General features: G+C 46.6%; 1 protein-coding gene across 2 annotated transcripts in view; it reads right to left on the reverse strand.

Moving 5' to 3' along the window:
* Positions 1-22,208, reverse strand: part of LOC135055222 (formin-I-like) — a 383,943-nt gene that overhangs the window by 272,039 nt on the left and 89,696 nt on the right. For both annotated transcript variants that reach the window (XM_063959022.1, XM_063959023.1), the window contains exon 2: positions 2,262-2,345. In XM_063959022.1, the coding sequence (XP_063815092.1) occupies positions 2,262-2,345 (84 nt within the window). The remainder of the gene's footprint in view (positions 1-2,261; positions 2,346-22,208) is intronic.

A 22,208-nucleotide genomic window follows, 5' to 3' on the forward strand; every position in this document is an offset into this window, starting at 1 on the left:
TTATTATACACAATGAGTTTTAAAGCTTGTAATGTATGATAAATGGTGCTCGAGCTAATCAGCTCCCAACTGTCATTTTCAAAATAATGACAATTAGGAGCTGATTGTCTGGAGCACCATTTATCATACCCAACGAGTTTGTTTTAAAACTTGTTGCATATAACAAAACACATTGATAAATGGTCTCCTTTATCACCAAAATATTTGTTTTTTTCAGTGCGGTCACTGTATAATACATGAAAGGGACAATATATATATATATATATATATATATATATATATACACACAAATAAAATTCAGCGCCACTTGTGGGATAAAATCCTAGTAAAACAGAGGGGAGGCTTTATATAAGAAAATAGTCCATATGACTACAAAGTGACCATACAGCACACTTCCCAAGGGCATATGGGTGTCAGCCAGGGCCGGACTGGCCATCTGGCACTTCTGGCAAATGCCAGAAGGGCCGATGGCCACGTGGGTCGGTCCAGCGCTCACTGATACACGCTGCCGCTCAGTCCGGCGGCAGCGTGTCTCAGCTGTCAGGAGAGGAGAGCGCCCGCCAGCGCGGCTGTGTCTGGCGCAGCGGCGTATAGCGGACTTCAAACCAGCCGCTGGTTCGTGAGCCAATCAGAGCTCGCGGACCGGCAGCCAATCAGAAGACGCCGGTCCGCGAGCTCTGATTGGCTCACGAACCGGCGGCTGGTTTGAACGAAGTCCGCTATACGCCGCCACGCCAGACACAGCCGCGCTGGCGGGCGCTCTCCTCTCCTGACTCACCCGTCCCTCACAGCCGGAGCCCGGAGGAGAAGCAGCAGCAGTGCAGCAGCGGTAAGCAGCTGCAGCACTGGCTGCTGTGGGGGCAATTGTATACCTGGCACTGTGGGGCATTTGTATACCTGGCACTGTGGGGGCATTTGTATACCTGGCACTGTGGGGGTATTTGTATACCTGGCACTGTGGGGGCATTTGTATACCTGGCACTGTGGGGGCATTTGTATACCTGGCACTGTGGGGGCATTTGTATACCTCTCACTGTGGGGGCAATTGTGGATCTGGCACTGCACTATTTGGGGCATATAATGTAAATTTCAGCTCATACCGTGTGCTATAATGTAAATTTCGGCTCATACCGGGTGCTATAATGTGAATTTTGGCTCATACTGTGTGTTATAATGTGAAAGAGGCACCAGTACTAGATAGTATAAGGGGTCCTACTATTGTGGTGCATAATGCGTATAAGGGGTGTATGGTGTGGTAAACTACACTGAAGGCCACGCCCCCTTTTGAGTGACCACGCCCCCTTTTCCGGAGCGAGCGCGCCTTCGGCACGCACTTAATTACAAAGTTCACATTTCCATACCCCCACTTAAAAATTTCCACTTCAACCACTGGTTGTGTGTATTTTAATAGAGAATGATGTACGCTTGTATGTTGTTAGAATATTAATTATATTTGTAAGAGCATAGACTAATAAGTGGGAGGAGTCAGGAATAGTAAGGGGAGGAGTCACAGAGGTGGGCCTGTGTGCTTCAAAAATGCCAGGGCCTATTTTTAGTCCCAGTCCGGCCCTGGTGTCAGCCAACCCCTAAAGAAAACAGTATAGGTAAAATACTGTATAGGTAAATATGGATAGAAGGGATGAGGGTACCAGCAACCTGTGCTGTTTAAAAAGTATATGTTATAAGAACGGTAGTGCTTCTAAAAAGGGGAACTTTGAGCCAAAAAGTTGTAAAAAATATAACAATTTATTTACTACATATAGGAGAGTAAAAAATATATATGAAATATACATATAAAAAATACAAAAAATACAAGATATTTCAGAATGCTCTCACTGACCTCCATTTGCTAAGATATGTTAGAGCTCCTATTTATTCCATTCTGAAATATCTTGTAAGTTTTGTATTTTTTATACGTATATTTCATTTTTAACTCTCCTGTATGTAAATTGTTATATTTTTTATATCTTTTTGGCTCAAAGCGCCACTTTTTAAAAGCTCTACCATTCTTATAACATATACTTTTTGAACACCAATGTTTTGTAGTGATAAAGTGGTTATTTTTTATTTTATGGGTTGCTTTCATTGAGGAAGGACAAACATCCAACAAATACGTTATCTTCCCACCTCTGTAAAAAACAGTGTTTGTATAATTTATAAGATTTTACATTTTAATCCAAACCAGGCTGGTCTGCTGTGTGTACAGAGCACAATACTGTAGCACAAGTGTAAATTTCCATCAGTAAAGTTTGATAAGTTACCTGCAATATCCGCTTTTGCCACCTGTACCTGTGTTTGTAGACAGTGAAGTTGTGTTGCGGGATGGTGAGAGGATCTGCTGTGTCCTGAAAAATAAATGATAAAGTTTTCCAAGCTGAAACTAACTGGTCTCTTTACCCAGCATTACTGGCACTGATGAATACTTTATGAATGGAAGCATAGCCTGGCTGTGTTTGAGACTGAGAGAGCGATTACTCAGTTCTGTACTGCTGCTCATAAATTAGCTACATGAAGCTTCCTATGTAGGAAACTGGAGAGAGGTCAGTCTCTGAACTTCGCATTTTATAGTACAGCACAGATTATTTAGTAAACTCAAGAGATGGAAAATGATGTTGCATAAGATATATGATTACATTTATACCCCAATATGCAGAAATAATTGTGCTTTCTACATTGTGCAAGGTATAATTCACTTTATGTGTCTTTACTGTTTGTATTACTTGTTGCCCCATTTCTTGCACCTCCCTCTTGCCCGCTTTGTTTTACCAATACCTGTCTCCTTTCCTATTCCCTGATTACACCTTCCCACTTCTATCTTCAGGACTTTTATCATAGAGATGGGTCCATATTTATCTTGACCTTTAATAGGATTAACTGAGACTGGGCAGTCGGACTTAATCCCCTGCTGTATTGTTCTCTGTATTGTATTGCAGCTGAGAACAATAGATGAAGGGTTTGTGTTACTAAACCATGTTGTGCCTAGGCGCAGCAAACTAGCCAAGATAACCGTGGACCCATGTGTACCTCTCTCTACCTCTGGATTCTGGAATGCAATCCCACGTCCAATGAGATTGCCTCACAGCCCCGGAACATGCAATTAAACTAATTTCCTCATTGAAACCTACCACCCTCCTCTAATTCCCACCACTCAAGTGGCTCTCCTCACCCTCTTTGTGTTCAACCATGACTCTTGTAGATCACAAGCTCTCTTGAGCAGGGTCCTGTCCCATCCATTCTTCGACATAGATATACCACTCTTGGGTGTGCGGTCGTGCCCTTATATATGCAAGAGGACAAAGGTCGAGTGTGTTCAACCACCCAAGTCGTGTGTATATCAGAGTGTGACCGCACACCCAGGAGTGGTATATCTATCTTATAAAATGGTCCCTGTTGTGACTAAATAGTTCTGTGTGGAGATAATGTAGAGTGACGTAGATGATTGCTGATTATGTTGCTCAGGGAAGTCCTGTTTAATTTTTTTGAATAGATTATCATTGTACAAGTCAAGAGTGATGAGGTTTAATGTGAAATCATTTGAGTTATGTGTTAAATTTTACATTTTGGGAAATTTTTCAGTCAGAAATATCAGTCTAAGGGGGACATGTACTAAGCAGTGATAAAAGTGGAGAAGTGAGCCAGTGGAGAAGTTGCCCATGGCAACCAATCAGCATTGACATAACATTTATAATTTGCATACTACTGTATAAGAGTATACAGAGCAGCTGATTGGTTGCCATGGGCAGCTTCTCCACTGGCTCACTTTTACACTTTTATCACTGCTTAGCACATGTCCCCCATAGTGAGGCAGTGATTCGCTGCTTTTCTGTGAGCAGTGTGTATGTGTGAGAGCGGTCACCAGACTTGGACTGGCCCACAGGGGTACAGGGAAAACCACCGGTGGGCCCCACTGCCTGGATGCCCACCTCCTGCTCTAAGGATCAAGTTCCAGACTGTGCACTTGAATTATTATTATACATTATACACATGTTACCTTATACTGGACTATAGTGTATTTCCTACAGTGCATTGCTGTTATTAATCTGTTATTATTCTGGTACATTATCATGCATGCAGCAGCTGAATTTACTGTATATATTTATGAAGGGGCCCAGACGTTGCACTCTCTAATGGTTAGTCAAACCAATGAGGAGGCAGGCCACACCCCCTCTGCAGACTGACCACACCCCTAACATGGGCCCCTACCACTGCATTTCCCCAGTGGGCCCTACATGCCCCAGTCTAACACTGGCTGTCACTGTGTAAACTTGTGGATTGATACAGCTGTGGCTTTGTGATTAGGTTCAAATTGCAGTTGTAAGTAGATCAGGCCTGAGGTGTAGCTAGACGCCATGGTGCCCTGAGCAAGAGTATGTTTTGGCACCTCCCTCCCATGTGCTGATCACCCTGCAGAGATGAACCCCCCTCGACTTGATAATCAACACAGTGCCTCAATGAAAATAATACCCTAGAACTGCCATGCCAGACCTGATAATCCCACTATGTTACAATCCCTCAGGCTGCTGCGGCACAGCTGTCTCTGCCTCTCAGGCAATTGTGGGACATTATGTTCATGGTACAATGAAAATAATGTCCTAGAATCGCCTGAGGGGCAGAGAAAGCTGTGCCGCAGCAGCCTGAGGGTCAGAGAGAGGTGCTTCAGCAGCCTGAGGGGCAGAGAGAGGTGCTGCAGCAGCCTGACAGGCAGAAAGAGGTGCTACAGCTTCTAATGCAGAGGGAAATGCTGCTGCAGCAGCTGGGGCAGCGAAACGTGCTGCAGCATCAATGCAGAGAGAAGTGCTGCAGCCAGGGCAGAAAAAAGGTGCTACAGCAGCTAGGGCAGAGAGAGCTGTTTTAGCATCTGAAGTAGAGACGTGCTACAGCTAGAGATGAGCGGGTTCGGTTTCTCTGAATCCGAACCCGCACGAACTTCATGTTTTTTTCACGGGTCCGAGCAGACTCGGATCCTCCCGCCTTGCTCGGTTAACCCGAGCGCGCCCGAACGTCATCATGACGCTGTCGGATTCTCGCGAGACTCGGATTCTATATAAGGAGCCGCGCGTCGCCGCCATTTTCACACGTGCATTGAGATTGATAGGGAGAGGACGTGGCTGGCGTCCTCTCCATTTAGATTAGGGTTGAGAGAGAGAGAGATTGACCTGAGGCTGTGATACTGTAGAAGAGAGTGCAGAGTTTAGTGACTGACGACCACAGTGACCACCAGACAGTGCAGTTGTTTGTTTTATTTAATATATCCGTTCTCTGCCTGAAAAAAACGATACACACAGTGACTCAGTCACATACCATATCTGTGTGCACTGCTCAGCCCAGTGTGCTGCATCAATGTATATATATATATCTGACTGTGCTCAGCTCACACAGCTTATAATTGTGGGGGAGACTGGGGAGCACTGCAGTGCCAGTTATAGGTTATAGCAGGAGCCAGGAGTACATAATATTATATTAAAATTAAACAGTGCACACTTTTGCTGCAGGAGTGCCACTGCCAGTGTGACTAGTGACCAGTGACCTGACCACCAGTATATATAATATTAGTAGTATACTATCTCTTTATCAACCAGTCTATATTAGCAGCAGACACAGTACAGTGCGGTAGTTCACGGCTGTGGCTACCTCTGTGTCGGCACTCGGCAGCCCGTCCATAATTGTATATACCACCTAACCGTGGTTTTTTTTTCTTTCTTTATAGTCATACTAGTTACGAGTATACTATCTCTTTATCAACCAGTCTATATTAGCAGCAGACACAGTACAGTGCGGTAGTTCACGGCTGTGGCTACCTCTGTGTCGGCACTCGGCAGCCCGTCCATAATTGTATATACCACCTAACCGTGGTTTTTTTTTCTTTCTTTATACATACATACTAGTTACGAGTATACTATCTCTTTATCAACCAGTCTATATATTAGCAGCAGACACAGTACAGTGCGGTAGTTCACGGCTGTGGCTACCTCTGTGTCGGCACTCGGCAGCCCGTCCATAATTGTATATACCACCTAACCGTGGTTTTTTTTTCTTTCTTTATACATACATACTAGTTACGAGTATACTATCTCTTTATCAACCAGTCTATATATTAGCAGCAGACACAGTACAGTGCGGTAGTTCACGGCTGTGGCTACCTCTGTGTCGGCACTCGGCAGCCCGTCCATAATTGTATATACCACCTAACCGTGGTTTTTTTTTCTTTCTTTATAGTCATACTAGTTACGAGTATACTATCTCTTTATCAACCAGTCTATATTAGCAGCAGACACAGTACAGTGCGGTAGTTCACGGCTGTGGCTACCTCTGTGTCGGCACTCGGCAGCCCGTCCATAATTGTATATACCACCTAACCGTGGTTTTTTTTTCTTTCTTTATACATACATACTAGTTACGAGTATACTATCTCTTTATCAACCAGTCTATATATTAGCAGCAGACACAGTACAGTGCGGTAGTTCACGGCTGTGGCTACCTCTGTGTCGGCACTCGGCAGCCCGTCCATAATTGTATATACCACCTAACCATGGTTTTTTTTTCTTTCTTTATACATACATACTAGTTACGAGTATACTATCTCTTTATCAACCAGTCTATATATTAGCAGCAGACACAGTACAGTGCGGTAGTTCACGGCTGTGGCTACCTCTGTGTCGGCACTCGGCAGCCCGTCCATAATTGTATATACCACCTAACCGTGGTTTTTTTTTCTTTCTTTATAGTCATACTAGTTACGAGTATACTATCTCTTTATCAACCAGTCTATATTAGCAGCAGACACAGTACAGTGCGGTAGTTCACGGCTGTGGCTACCTCTGTGTCGGCACTCGGCAGCCCGTCCATAATTGTATATACCACCTAACCGTGGTTTTTTTTTCTTTCTTTATACATACATACTAGTTACGAGTATACTATCTCTTTATCAACCAGTCTATATATTAGCAGCAGACACAGTACAGTGCGGTAGTTCACGGCTGTGGCTACCTCTGTGTCGGCACTCGGCAGCCCGTCCATAATTGTATATACCACCTAACCGTGGTTTTTTTTTCTTTCTTTATAGTCATACTAGTTACGAGTATACTATCTCTTTATCAACCAGTCTATATTAGCAGCAGACACAGTACAGTGCGGTAGTTCACGGCTGTGGCTACCTCTGTGTCGGCACTCGGCAGCCCGTCCATAATTGTATATACCACCTAACCGTGGTTTTTTTTTCTTTCTTTATACATACATACTAGTTACGAGTATACTATCTCTTTATCAACCAGTCTATATATTAGCAGCAGACACAGTACAGTGCGGTAGTTCACGGCTGTGGCTACCTCTGTGTCGGCACTCGGCAGCCCGTCCATAATTGTATATACCACCTAACCATGGTTTTTTTTTCTTTCTTTATACATACATACTAGTTACGAGTATACTATCTCTTTATCAACCAGTCTATATATTAGCAGCAGACACAGTACAGTGCGGTAGTTCACGGCTGTGGCTACCTCTGTGTCGGCACTCGGCAGCCCGTCCATAATTGTATATACCACCTAACCGTGGTTTTTTTTTCTTTCTTTATAGTCATACTAGTTACGAGTATACTATCTCTTTATCAACCAGTCTATATTAGCAGCAGACACAGTACAGTGCGGTAGTTCACGGCTGTGGCTACCTCTGTGTCGGCACTCGGCAGCCCGTCCATAATTGTATATACCACCTAACCGTGGTTTTTTTTTCTTTCTTTATACATACATACTAGTTACGAGTATACTATCTCTTTATCAACCAGTCTATATATTAGCAGCAGACACAGTACAGTGCGGTAGTTCACGGCTGTGGCTACCTCTGTGTCGGCACTCGGCAGCCCGTCCATAATTGTATATACCACCTAACCGTGGTTTTTTTTTCTTTCTTTATACATACATACTAGTTACGAGTATACTATCTCTTTATCAACCAGTCTATATATTAGCAGCAGACACAGTACAGTGCGGTAGTTCACGGCTGTGGCTACCTCTGTGTCGGCACTCGGCAGCCCGTCCATAATTGTATATACCACCTAACCGTGGTTTTTTTTTCTTTCTTTATACATACATACTAGTTACGAGTATACTATCTCTTTATCAACCAGTCTATATATTAGCAGCAGACACAGTACAGTGCGGTAGTTCACGGCTGTGGCTACCTCTGTGTCGGCACTCGGCAGCCCGTCCATAATTGTATATACCACCTAACCGTGGTTTTTTTTTCTTTCTTTATAGTCATACTAGTTACGAGTATACTATCTCTTTATCAACCAGTCTATATTAGCAGCAGACACAGTACAGTGCGGTAGTTCACGGCTGTGGCTACCTCTGTGTCGGCACTCGGCAGCCCGTCCATAATTGTATATACCACCTAACCGTGGTTTTTTTTTCTTTCTTTATACATACATACTAGTTACGAGTATACTATCTCTTTATCAACCAGTCTATATATTAGCAGCAGACACAGTACAGTGCGGTAGTTCACGGCTGTGGCTACCTCTGTGTCGGCACTCGGCAGCCCGTCCATAATTGTATATACCACCTAACCGTGGTTTTTTTTTCTTTCTTTATACATACATACTAGTTACGAGTATACTATCTCTTTATCAACCAGTCTATATATTAGCAGCAGACACAGTACAGTGCGGTAGTTCACGGCTGTGGCTACCTCTGTGTCAACACTCGGCAGCCCGTCCATAATTGTATACTAGTATCCAATCCATCCATCTCCATTGTTTACCTGAGGTGCCTTTTAGTTGTGCCTATTAAAATATGGAGAACAAAAATGTTGAGGTTCCAAAATTAGGGAAAGATCAAGATCCACTTCCACCTCGTGCTGAAGCTGCTGCCACTAGTCATGGCCGAGACGATGAAATGCCAGCAACTTCGTCTGCCAAGGCCGATGCCCAATGTCATAGTACAGAGCATGTCAAATCCAAAACACCAAATATCAGTAAAAAAAGGACTCCAAAACCTAAAATAAAATTGTCGGAGGAGAAGCGTAAACTTGCCAATATGCCATTTACCACACGGAGTGGCAAGGAACGGCTGAGGCCCTGGCCTATGTTCATGGCTAGTGGTTCAGCTTCACATGAGGATGGAAGCACTCAGCCTCTCGCTAGAAAAATGAAAAGACTAAAGCTGGCAAAAGCAGTAGCACCGCAAAGAACTGTGCGTTCTTCGAAATCCCAAATCCACAAGGAGAGTCCGACTCCAATTGTGTCGGTTGCGATGCCTGACCTTCCCAACACTGGACGTGAAGAGCATGCGCCTTCCACCATTTGCACGCCCCCTGCAAGTGATGGAAGGAGCACCCGCAGTCCAGTTCCTGATAGTCAGATTGAAGATGTCAGTGTTGAAGTACACCAGGATGAGGAGGATATGGGTGTTGCTGGCGCTGGGGAGGAAATTGACCAGGAGGATTCTGATGGTGAGGTGGTTTGTTTAAGTCAGGCACCCGGGGAGACACCTGTTGTCCGTGGTAGGAATATGGCCGTTGACATGCCTGGTGAAAATACCAAAAAAATCAGCTCTTCGGTGTGGAAGTATTTCACCAGAAATGCGGACAACAGGTGTCAAGCCGTGTGTTCCCTTTGTCAAGCTGTAATAAGTAGGGGTAAGGACGTTAACCACCTCGGAACATCCTCCCTTATACGTCACCTGCAGCGCATTCATAATAAGTCAGTGACAAGTTCAAAAACTTGGGCCGACAGCGGAAGCAGTCCACTGACCAGTAAATCCCTTCCTCTTGTAACCAAGCTCACGCAAACCACCCCACCAACTCCCTCAGTGTCAATTTCCTCCTTCCCCAGGAATGCCAATAGTCCTGCAGGCCATGTCACTGGCAATTCTGACGAGTCCTCTCCTGCCTGGGATTCCTCCGATGCATCCTTGCGTGTAACGCCTACTGCTGCTGGCGCTGCTGTTGTTGCTGCTGGGAGTCGATGGTCATCCCAGAGGGGAAGTCGTAAGACCACTTTTACTACTTCCACCAAGCAATTGACTGTCCAACAGTCCTTTGCGAGGAAGATGAAATATCACAGCAGTCATCCTACTGCAAAGCGGATAACTGAGGCCTTGACATCCTGGGTGGTGAGAAACGTGGTTCCGGTATCCATCATTACTGCAGAGCCAACTAGAGACTTGTTGGAGGTACTGTGTCCCCGGTACCAAATACCATCTAGGTTCCATTTCTCTAGGCAGGCGATACCGAAAATGTACACAGACCTCAGAAAAAGAGTCACCAGTGTCCTAAAAAATGCAGCTGTACCCAATGTCCACTTAACCACGGACATGTGGACAAGTGGAGCAGGGCAGGGTCAGGACTATATGACTGTGACAGCCCACTGGGTAGATGTATGGACTCCCGCCGCAAGAACAGCAGCGGCGGCACCAGTAGCAGCATCTCGCAAACGCCAACTCTTTCCTAGGCAGGCTACGCTTTGTATCACCGGTTTCCAGAATACGCACACAGCTGAAAACCTCTTACGGCAACTGAGGAAGATCATCGCGGAATGGCTTACCCCAATTGGACTCTCCTGTGGATTTGTGGCATCGGACAACGCCAGCAATATTGTGTGTGCATTAAATCTGGGCCAATTCCAGCACGTCCCATGTTTTGCACATACCTTGAATTTGGTGGTGCAGAATTTTTTAAAAAACGACAGGGGCGTGCAAGAGATGCTGTCGGTGGCCAGAAGAATTGCGGGACACTTTCGGCGTACAGGCACCACGTACAGAAAACTGGAGCACCACCAAAAACTACTGAACCTGCCCTGCCATCATCTGAAGCAAGAAGTGGTAACGAGGTGGAATTCAACCCTGTATATGCTTCAGAGGTTGGAGGAGCAGCAAAAGGCCATTCAAGCCTATACAATTGAGCACGATATAGGAGGTGGGATGCACCTGTCTCAAGCGCAGTGGAGAATGATTTCAACGTTGTGCAAGGTTCTGATGCCCTTTGAACTTGCCACACGTGAAGTCAGTTCAGACACTGCCAGCCTGAGTCAGGTCATTCCCCTCATCAGGCTTTTGCAGAAGAAGCTGGAGACATTGAAGGAGGAGCTAACACGGAGCGATTCCGCTAGGCATGTGGGACTTGTGGATGGAGCCCTTAATTCGCTTAGCAAGGATTCACGGGTGGTCAATCTGTTGAAATCAGAGCACTACATTTTGGCCACCGTGCTCGATCCTAGATTTAAAGCCTACCTTGGATCTCTCTTTCCGGCAGACACAAGTCTGCTGGGGTTCAAACACCTGCTGGTGAGTAAATTGTCAAGTCAAGCGGAACGCGACCTGTCAACAACATCTCCTCCTTCACATTCTCCCGCAACTGGGGGTGCGAGGAAAAGGCTCAGAATTCCGAGCCCACCCGCTGGCGGTGATGCAGGGCAGTCTGGAGCGACTGCTGATGCTGACATCTGGTCCGGACTGAAGGACCTGACAACGATTACGGACATGTCGTCTACTGTCACTGCATATGATTCTCTCCCCATTGAAAGAATGGTGGAGGATTATATGAGTGACCGCATCCAAGTAGGCACGTCACACAGTCCGTACTTATACTGGCAGGAAAAAGAGGCAATTTGGAGGCCCTTGCACAAACTGGCTTTATTCTACCTAAGTTGCCCTCCCACAAGTGTGTACTCCGAAAGAGTGTTTAGTGCCGCCGCTCACCTTGTCAGCAATCGGCGTACGAGGTTACATCCAGAAAATGTGGAGAAGATGATGTTCATTAAAATGAATTATAATCAATTCCTCCGTGGAGACATTGACCAGCAGCAATTGCCTCCACAAAGTACACAGGGAGCTGAGATGGTGGATTCCAGTGGGGACGAATTGATAATCTGTGAGGAGGGGGATGTACACGGTGATATATCGGAGGATGATGATGAGGTGGACATCTTGCCTCTGTAGAGCCAGTTTGTGCAAGGAGAGATTAATTGCTTCTTTTTTGGTGGGGGTCCAAACCAACCCGTCATATCAGTCACAGTCGTGTGGCAGACCCTGTCACTGAAATGATGGGTTGGTTAAAGTGTGCATGTCCTGTTTATACAACATAAGGGTGGGTGGGAGGGCCCAAGGACAATTCCATCTTGCACCTCTTTTTTCTTTTCTTTTTCTTTGCGTCATGTGCTGTTTGGGGAGGGTTTTTTGGAAGGGACATCCTGCGTGACACTGCAGTGCCACTCCTAGATGGGCCCGGTGTTTGTGTCGGCCACTAGGTTCGCTTATCTTACTCACACAGCTACCTCATTGCGCCTCTTTTTTTCTTTGCGTCATGTGCTGTTTGGGGAGGGTTTTTTGGAAGGGACATCCTGCGTGACACTGCAGTGACACTCCTAGATGGGCCCGGTGTTTGTGTCGGCCACTAGGGTCGCTTATCTTACTCACACAGCTACCTCATTGCGCCTCTTTTTTTCTTTGCGTCATGTGCTGTTTGGGGAGGGTTTTTTGGAAGGGACATCCTGCGTGACACTGCAGTGCCACTCCTAGATGGGCCCGGTGTTTGTGTCGGCCACTAGGGTCGCTAATCTTACTCACACAGCTACCTCATTGCGCCTCTTTTTTTCTTTGCGTCATGTGCTGTTTGGGGAGGGTTTTTTGGAAGGGCCATCCTGCGTGACACTGCAGTGACACTCCTAGATGGGCCCGGTGTTTGTGTCGGCCACTAGGGTCGCTTATCTTACTCACACAGCGACCTCGGTGCAAATTTTAGGACTAAAAATAATATTGTGAGGTGTGAGGTATTCAGAATAGACTGAAAATGAGTGGAAATTATGGTTTTTGAGGTTAATAATACTTTGGGATCAAAATGACCCCCAAATTCTATGATTTAAGCTGTTTTTTAGGTTTTTTGGAAAAAAACACCCGAATCCAAAACACACCCGAATCCGACAAAAAAAATTCGGTGAGGTTTTGCCAAAACGCGGTCGAACCCAAAACACGGCCGCGGAACCGAACCCAAAACCAAAACACAAAACCCGAAAAATTTCCGGCGCTCATCTCTAGCTACAGCTTCCAGGAAAGAGAGAGGTGTTGCAGCAGCAGGGGCAGAGAGTGGTATACCAGGACAGAAGTATCCCTGCTGCACAGCTACAAGTAGACAGTGAGACATGTAAAGAGGGCAGGCAGTGCTCCGGCATGTGCTGGCTGTCAGTGTCTCCTGCTGTCGCCTCAGGCCTGCCCTGCCCCCAACCTAGTCTCTGAGTCCGAGTCAGTGTGCACCCCTCTGCTCCTCCTCTTCCTGCTCTGCAGCTGCCAGTACAGTGGGCCGTGGAAATGGGGGGTGACGGGCAGCAGTGTGCCCTCTACCTTTTTCAGTGCCCAGAGCTCGCGCTTCACCGAAGCCACCCTCGCTACACCCCTGGGTGTATGAGCCTTGGGAAATAATGCACAGTCATGTGATCTAATGTGTCCAATCATGTTGGTGAAATCTGTCTCACTATATTACACCATTTTATATATTTTATACAGTATATATGGAATATTCTCGTATATTCCTTTTTTTAGCACTGATGTACTTTTTTGTATGTTTTATCCCATTGTATGACATTCAAAAGCCGTTGTTTGGTATTTAAGAGTAAGGTGCCATGTACAATAATAATAATAATAATAATAACAATCATTTTCCAAGTGCTTTAAATAGAAATAATTCAGATTGCTCCCTAAGATCAATTCTTTGTTCCTACTTAAAGTAGTCTTTAACAATGGCATCAACACTATCTTCACTTAGGCCCACATTCAGAGATGGACGAAGATGTGAACGCGCACACAAACCCTGATTATCAATAATGTACGCATGTGCACCAAACAAAAAAAATATATGCATGCATCAAAGCACATTGTGCGAAGCAGTCTGTCATGCGTGCGTACGTGCAACATGTGTACAAGTGAAGGGAATGGGAGGACATGTGGTCTCCATAACACGCACACAGAGCTAGGAATGAAAGGCGTGTCAGGGAAAGTGGAAAGGGCGTTCTCTACGAAATACTAACATCACTACAAGCGTCCTCACACACATTAAGCAGCTAAATAACCCTTTCACTAGAGTAGGGCTAACCTCACACAGAGTATCTTGGCAAACCTCTGTAGGACAAATGCGTCGATAGTCTGATCCTATAAACTAATTGAGCAGGTGTTAGCAAGTATTCTGATCTCTGATTTACAACCAATCATTGTTTGCAATACAAACATTATCTTCTCAATCCCCAGAAAAACACATATAGGTTAAATGTTTTTTTTCCAAAACATACCAGTGTTTTCAATGAACACTACGCTTTTTTTGTAAACTAATAATACTACAATAAAATCTCTGCAAAAATCACTTTTCTGCAGCGTGGTACACTGGTATTCCACAGGGAATAACATCGGGGTGTAGAGTAGGATCTTGATCCGAGGCACCAACAGGCTAAAAGCTTTTTACTGTTCCCAAGATGCTCAGCGCCGCCTCCTCTATAACCCTGCCTCCGCGCACAGGAGCTCAGTTTGTAAGTTGGTGCCTGCAGTGCAGGCAGCTAACAGGCAGGGCTGCTCCAGCAGCCCTAAGAAGAGCTATTTCAAAGAAGAAAGAAGACTTCAAGGGCTGCAGCAGAGGCACTTCTGATATCTCCTGCTGCAGCTCCATCACCTCCCCCAGCGGCTCTGTATACTCCCGCGTCCCTGGTTGCCAGGTACTTACAGCGGAGGCTCTGGTTCTTCACCCAGGGCACACACACTAACTGAAGTTCTCCGGGATCGCGTCGCCACACTCAGGGAGGATGTAAGAGGGTCGCCCAGGCAGGACCCGCTGGAAATCACGATCTGGCGCGGCCATTAGGAGGCGGGCTGCGCGCACTGGCGTGGATACTGTGGCCGCACAAGAACCCCACTAGACCACCAGGGCAAGGGCACAGGTCGGATTAGGCTATAATCCATTTTATTAAGACCCGCAGAACCTGGTGGTGAAGTCCAGCAAGGGGATAAAGCTCTGGCCTGTAGCACCTCCTCCAGCCCCTGGGCGCCATTTAGAGTAAATGTTCCCGCCCTGTAGCTGCATCTCTCTGTCTCCCTCACTCCCTATCAGCGTTTGGGCACCATTACACACAGCTGCGCTGATTCTGGGACTGCTGGGTGATGCCTCCTCTGTAAAGCTACCTACATCATCAGTGTTGTGCATTTACAGGACACTTAAGTAGTCTACATGTCGTTTAGACAGTGTTAGTTAAGAACAAGTTCATACTTCAGGGTTATTTAGTACAAGTACCCTGTGATAATCATCCTGTATTTACTGTGCATTGATATATATCTGTTTATATACATAGCTTTACTCAGTAATAATATTGCTAGTCCAGTACAGTTTTATAGTTTGTCATAATTCCTAAATTGTACGTGTGTGTGTGTGTGTGTGTGTGTGTGTGTGTGTGTGTGTGTGTGTGTGTGTGTGTGTGTGTGTGTGTGTGTGTGTGTGTGTGTGCATATAGCTGCTGGGTGATCTCCACTCCATGTATCTCACTCCTACTGCTATCCCTATATTCTGTAACCTGAGGGGGCTCCGTGCGTCAGGGTTATTAGATAATATAGGTATTTCACAGGATATACGTATTTTATATTTTTCTCTGTGTTTTTCAGTCACATTTTACCTCAGAAATCCTCTGTTTACACTGCACGGGGGGGGGGGAGGGGGGGGGGGTTTGTTAGGTATTATATCTGCTGATATTGTACTGTGTCGCCCGTGGTTTATGCTTTCATATCATGTCAGCTACAGGGGGTGATGGGTCTGGGGCTGATTCCGCCGTGCGCGGTTATGATGCCCCAGATGCATTTGAGGATAAGATGGCTGCGGAGGGTTCAGATTTTGGGGGTTCTGTACCCCTCAGTCAGTTTGTAACAACGGGGGCACATCAAGGCCCGCCTTGGTCTGCTTTTTCTAATTTACTGACTATGCTGGTAACTAGACTTGCGCCCCCTATGGGACCTCCTGTGCCTTATCAGCCTTATATGGTCCATGCGGTTAGTCCACCATGGACAGATGCTCTTGGGCTACATGGGCCGCAGAAGCTATTGAGGCATGGGCCCCAGGAAATAGAGGAGTTTCCGTCCAATTTTTCTGAACATGCCAGACAATGTCTCTTATATTGTCATGGCATCTCATTACATTAAAGAAGCAGCTTCAGATGCAGGTGTTCTGGTAGCCAAAGCTGCTACGACATCCATTTTGACTCACCGTATTCTCTGGTTACGGTCCGGGTCGGTGGACTTTGACTCTAAGAAAACCCTGGAGGTGCTCCCGTTTAAAGGAAACATCCTTTTTGGTGAGGATCTCAACAAGATTATCGCTGACTTGACGTCTGCTAAGACTGCATGTCTACCTAGTACGGGATGTGGTCAACATCTCACCGGACGGAATCCCGGCGGTCGGAATGCCGACACCTATTCTCCCTCCGTGGGTGTCCACTACACCCATAGAGGGAGACTAAATTAGTGTGCAGAGCGTAGCGAGGCACCGTGCCTGCAGCGTGGCGAGCGCAGCGAGCTAGCAAGGAGCAAAGTTGCACTTGCCCCCCTGTCAGGATTGTGCTGGTCGGGATTCCGGTGTCTGTATTCCGACAGCCGGGATCCCGTCCAGGGGATTTCGTTCTAATCCCCCTAGTACTACTCCATCGGCCCTGAAGGCAAAGAGTATTTATTTTCATTCCTTTCGCCCTCCGGGTAAAGCAAAGGGTCAGGCGTACCCAAAATAGTCTTGCACTTCCAAAACCACCAAGGGCAAGCCTAAACGTGCCTGGGATGCCCGTCAGCCGACTTCCAAATCTGACAAGCCTGTGGCATGACAGGGCGGGCCTCACCCTTGGGGATCCCAGGGTGGGAGGCCGACTTCTACAGTTTATCCAGGTATAGTTGAAGACCACTTCAGACGCTTGGGTACAGGAAGTCGTCACTCATGTATACGCTATATTCTTCAAGACACGTCCCCCTCCTCGCTGTTGCCTGACGGACATCCCTTCGGATCAGGTGAAGGCAACAACTCTCCGTTTAGTGGTACAATCCCTCCTGGACACTGCAGTGGTAGTGCCGGTGCCTCTGGCTCAGAGGGGCAGGGGGTACTATTCAACGCTGTTCCTAGTCCCCAAACCGAATGGATCCTCCTGGCCCATTCTCAACCTCAAATCTTTGAACAAGTGTGTGAGGGTCTCCAAGTTTCGTATGGAGACCCTTCACTCTACTGTCCTGGCTTTGGAACCAGGGGACTATATGGTATCCCTGGATATACAGGATGCTTACCTGCATATTCCTATTGCCATGTCACATCAGCAATACCTGCGGTTTGCTATTGGCAGTCTCCATTACCAATTCCGGGCCTTACTGTTTGGTCTGACCACGGCTCCGCAAATTTTCACCAAGGTCATGGCAGTTATGACGGCTACACTCCGCCGTCGGGACATCCGGATCCTGCCGTATCTGGACGACTTGCTGATCCTGGCCAATTCCCCAGAAGTTCTCCTCCGTCATTTGGATCTGACGGTACAGTTTCTGCAAGCCCATAGGTGGCTCATCAACTGGAAGAAATCATCCCTGGTCCCTGCCCAGAGCATGGTGAATCTGGGAGCGTTGTTGGACACACACAGCCAGAGGTTGTTTTTGTCACAGGAGAAAGTCCTGAAGCTTCAGGACAAGATACGTTGCTTCCTCTCTGGGCCACGTGTGTCGATACACTCGGCAATGCAAGTATTAGGCCTCATGGTGTCGGCTTTCGACATGGTGGAGTATGTTCAATTTCATTCCCGACCTCTGCAGAAATTGATTCTTGCCAAGTGGAACGGCCTGCCTCACCGGGTCAGGTCTCAAATGATCTCCTTGTCTCCGGAGGTCCGTCTGTCACTGAATTGGTGGCTGCAGGACCAACAACTGAGCAGGGGTCGTCACTTCTGGATCTTCAACTGGGTCCTTCTGACGACGAATGTCAGTCTGAGGGGTTTGGGGCGCGGTGTTGGAGCAACACTCTCTTCAGGGTAGGTGGACCAGGGAGGAGTCCTCCCGATAAATATTCTGGAATTGCAAGCAGTGTTCCATGCTCTGAAACTGGCCCAGCATCTGGTAATGAACAGGCCTGTTCAAGTACAGTCAGACGGTGGCGTACATAAATCATCAAGGCGGCACTCGAAGCTGCATGGCTATGATGGAAGTGTCAAAGATTCTTCAATGGGCGGAACGCCATCTGCCAGCCATATCGGCAGTGTTCATTCCGGGGGTCCTCAACTGGGAAGTGGAATTCCTCAGTCGTCAGGACGTACACGCCAGAGAGTGTAGCATTCACCCAGAAGTATTTCAACTCCTAGTGGACAAATGGGGCCTACCAGATGTAGACCTGATGGCGTCTCGACACAATCACAAGTTTCCCGTCTTCGGAGCAAGAACATGGAATCCTCAAGCGGCGTTCATGGACGCACTGGCAATTCCATGGAACTTTCGGCTGCCGTACGTGTTCCCTCCGGTGTCACTCCTGCCCAGATTAGTGAGGAAGTTCAAGCAAGAAGGAAGAATCCTTCTTCTAATAGCTCCAGCATGGTCCAGATGGCATTGGTTCTCAGACCTACAGGGTCTCTCACTAGAGCATCCTCTTCTGCTTCCCCAATGACCAGACCTCCTCGTTCAGGGCCCTTGTGTTTACCAGGATTTGGCCCGACTGGCTTTGACGGCGTGGCTCTTGAAGCTTCCTTACTGAGGGACAAAGGATTTTCTGAGGCAGTCATTCAAACTATGTTGAAGGCCATTAAGCCAGCTTCTGCTTGGAATTACCATAGGGTCTGGAATTCTTACTTTGCTTGGTGGCATCTAACAATCATGACTTTTACAAGTTTAGTATGGCCAAACTTTTGGCCTTCCTACAAAAGGGCCTGGACTTGGGCCTTTGGCTGGCCTCCCTCAAGGTTCATATTTCTGCCTTGTCGGTATGGTTTCAGAGAAAAATTGCGACTCTGCCTGATGTTCATACAGTCACTCAAGGTGTTTTACGGATTCAACCTCCCTATGTCCCACCTGTGGCTCCTTGGGATTTGTCGGTAGTTCTGGAGGCTTTGCAAGAGTCTCCGTTTGCACCTCTTGAATCTGCGGATCTTAGGTGGCTTTCCCTCAAGGTCTTGTTTCTGCTGGCTATTGCCTCTGCTACACGGGTATCAGATTTGGGTGCCTTGTCTTGTAGGTCCCCCTATCTGATTTTTCACCGTGACCAGGCAGTTCTTCGGATGCGCTCTGGTTATCTACCTAAGTTGGTGTCTTCTTTCCACCTTAACCATTGTTGTTCCGGCCTTTGTCTCTCCGGATTTATCCTCCAAAGAGTGGTCTTTGGATGTGGTACGGGCTCTCCGTATCTATGTGAAGAGGACAGCCTCCGTTAGGAAGTCTGATTATCTTTTTATACTGTTTGGTTTTAACAAACGTGGCTGGCCTGCTAACAAGCAGACCTTGGCCAGACGGATTAGAATGGTGATTGCACATGCTTATGTACTGGCTGGCCTTCCAGCTCCTGCTGCCATCAAAGCCCAATCTACTTGGTCTGTTGGAAAAGTCACGGGTTGCGTGACGAAACGCGTCAGGACTCCTCCCCTTTTCTCACTGAGTACCCGCACGCTCTGGGACACAGCTACCACTGCTTCAACTTCACCTGCTACAATTAGCGGGCGCCACGCGTCCCAATACAGGACGAAGCCGGCGTGTGAACTCCGTGCGGCTGTCGTGGCCGGCTCATCAGCCTCTCTTCCTCTGACCACCGGCGGATGGTGCACGTCCAGGGAGTCTTGGAGGAGATTTATACACAGCAGGATCCCTGTGGCAGCTTTTAATTAATCAGCCGCTTATATGCTTTTTCCACATACTCTGATGTAGACAGCGGGCGATGCACGCCCAGGGAAACTGAGCTAACAACAGCGTGTTCCCGTTCCACACGGATACACAGGCCATGAACTCTCCAGCTTCATTAAACATCGGGCAATTTCTGGACTCACCCGAGGACGCTCGGGTACCCCAGCCCTTTTGGAGAGGTAACTCAATGTTCATTTGCAATATACAGACCGGTCATTTGAATTCTGAAGCCTTCTTCCAACGGCTTAACATTTAGAGCCTACATTGGCTACACATGTAGCAACTGTGTTTCTTTCAACAAACAAATTTCTCCATATAGCAGTGTTCCAGGAGCATGGTAACAGATTGTTACACTTGAACTCTCATCAGCTATCTCAGTCAGCTTTATTGCTTATAGTGTTCATTGAAACAATTTATGCATCTTATGTGATTCTTATATTTTGATACATGTGGCAAATTCAGTGAGGATAGGGATTATACATTCAAATTCCATATGAGCTTGTTTTAAACCAAGTGGTTTTAAATTGATTTATCTTGATAATTAAATATTCATTTTGATAAATTTATTTGACTCTTTGGTTGTATTTGAACTCAGGTCATAATAATGTCAATGATATGAGCGCCTTTATTAATTTCTTTCCCTTGTTCCTCCAGTTAGGAGTATCACACAACTCCTTATAGAGGCGAACGTACTTTTGACATTATTAATTCCAGGTTCGGGTTATTAAGATCAGAATTAATGAACAATTGTTAGACACAGCGCAGCAATTTTTTCTGTTGTTACTTGGTCTGTTGGACCTTCTTGGGCGGCACGCCATGGTGCGACCCTTGAACAATTGTGCAAGGCGGCTACGTGGTCCTCAGTGAACCCTTTCATAAGGTTCTATGCCTTCAATACTTCCGCCTCCCAGGATGCCTCCTTTGGATGCCGGGTTCTTGTGCCCACTACAGTGTGTCCCCTCCCATGAGGAACTGCTTTAGGACATCCCCAATGTTATTCCCTGTGGAATACCAGTGTACCCTGCTGCAGAAAAGGAGATTTATGGTAAGACCTTACCCTTGTTAAATCTCTTTCTGCGAGGTACACTGGATTCCACAGGGCGCCCACCCTGACTCACTTAAGCTTCTTTGGGTTTGTATGGCATTAGCTGCTGATAGCTTCTGCTGTTGTGAGAATGTGGTGTATGTGGCTACTAACGGTTGTCGTCTCTTTTGCCTGCTACTGCATTGGACTGGTTAACGAAACTGAGCTCCTGTGCACGGAGGCGGGGTTATAGAGGAGGCGGTGCTGAGCATCTTGGGAACAGTCAAAGCTTTTAGCCTGTTGGTGCCTCGGATCAAGATCCTACTCTACACCCCGATGTTATTCCCTGTGGAATCCAGTGTACCTCGCAGAAAGAGATTTAACAAGGGTAAGTTCTTACCATAAATCTCCTTTTATTTAATTTTTTTAAAGTGGGATTTATCTGCAGAAATACAAACCAAATGAACTAAATAAACATCACCTGAATCTGTATAAATACACAAAACACAAACAATGTTAAATTAGCATTCATCTGCATAAAAATGAGGTTCCTAATGTGTAATTATTTGTAACACAATTTTTTTTCTGAAATGTTTTTTGGGCTGCACCACATCATCGCCAACTGGAAGTTGCCTTGTACTATGTACCAAATTTGTAGAAACATTGGCCCTCATTCCGAGTTGATCGCTCGCAAGGCGAATGTAGCAGAGTTACACACGCTAAGCCGCCGCCTACTGGGAGTGAATCTTAGCTTCTTAAATGTGCGACCGATGTATGCGCAATATTGCGATTACAAACGAGTTAGCAGTTTTTGAGTAGCTTCAGACTTACTCTGCCTGTGCGATCAGTTCAGTGCTTTTCGGTCCTGGCTGACGTCATAAACACACCCAGCGTTCGCCCAGGCACACCCACCGTTTCCCCGGCCACTCCTGCGTTTTCTCCGGAAACGGTAGCGTTTCCAGCCACACGCCCCTAAAACGCCGTGCATCCGCCCAGTAACACCCATTTCCTGTCAATCACAATGCGAACGTCGGAGCAATGAAAAAGCCGTGAGTAAACTTACTTTCTTCATAGTAAAGTTACTTGGCGCAGTCGCAGTGCGAACATTGCGCATGCGCACTAAGAGAATTCTCACTGCGATGCGATGAAAATCTCAGAGCGAACAACTCGGAATGAGGGCCATTATTGTTTGTCTGCTGCTCAGACAATCCTGTACTGGTGGGTGCTGCACTTGATGAGGCAGGATGTACAAGGGCAGATACATGCATCCTGACATTGCCCCTCAGGGCATTGGCAACATTTTATCTTATGTGGCATACACTTTTACT

This window comes from Pseudophryne corroboree, chromosome 3, assembly GCF_028390025.1.
Source record: "Pseudophryne corroboree isolate aPseCor3 chromosome 3, aPseCor3.hap2, whole genome shotgun sequence".
Lineage (NCBI taxonomy): Eukaryota > Metazoa > Chordata > Amphibia > Anura > Myobatrachidae > Pseudophryne > Pseudophryne corroboree.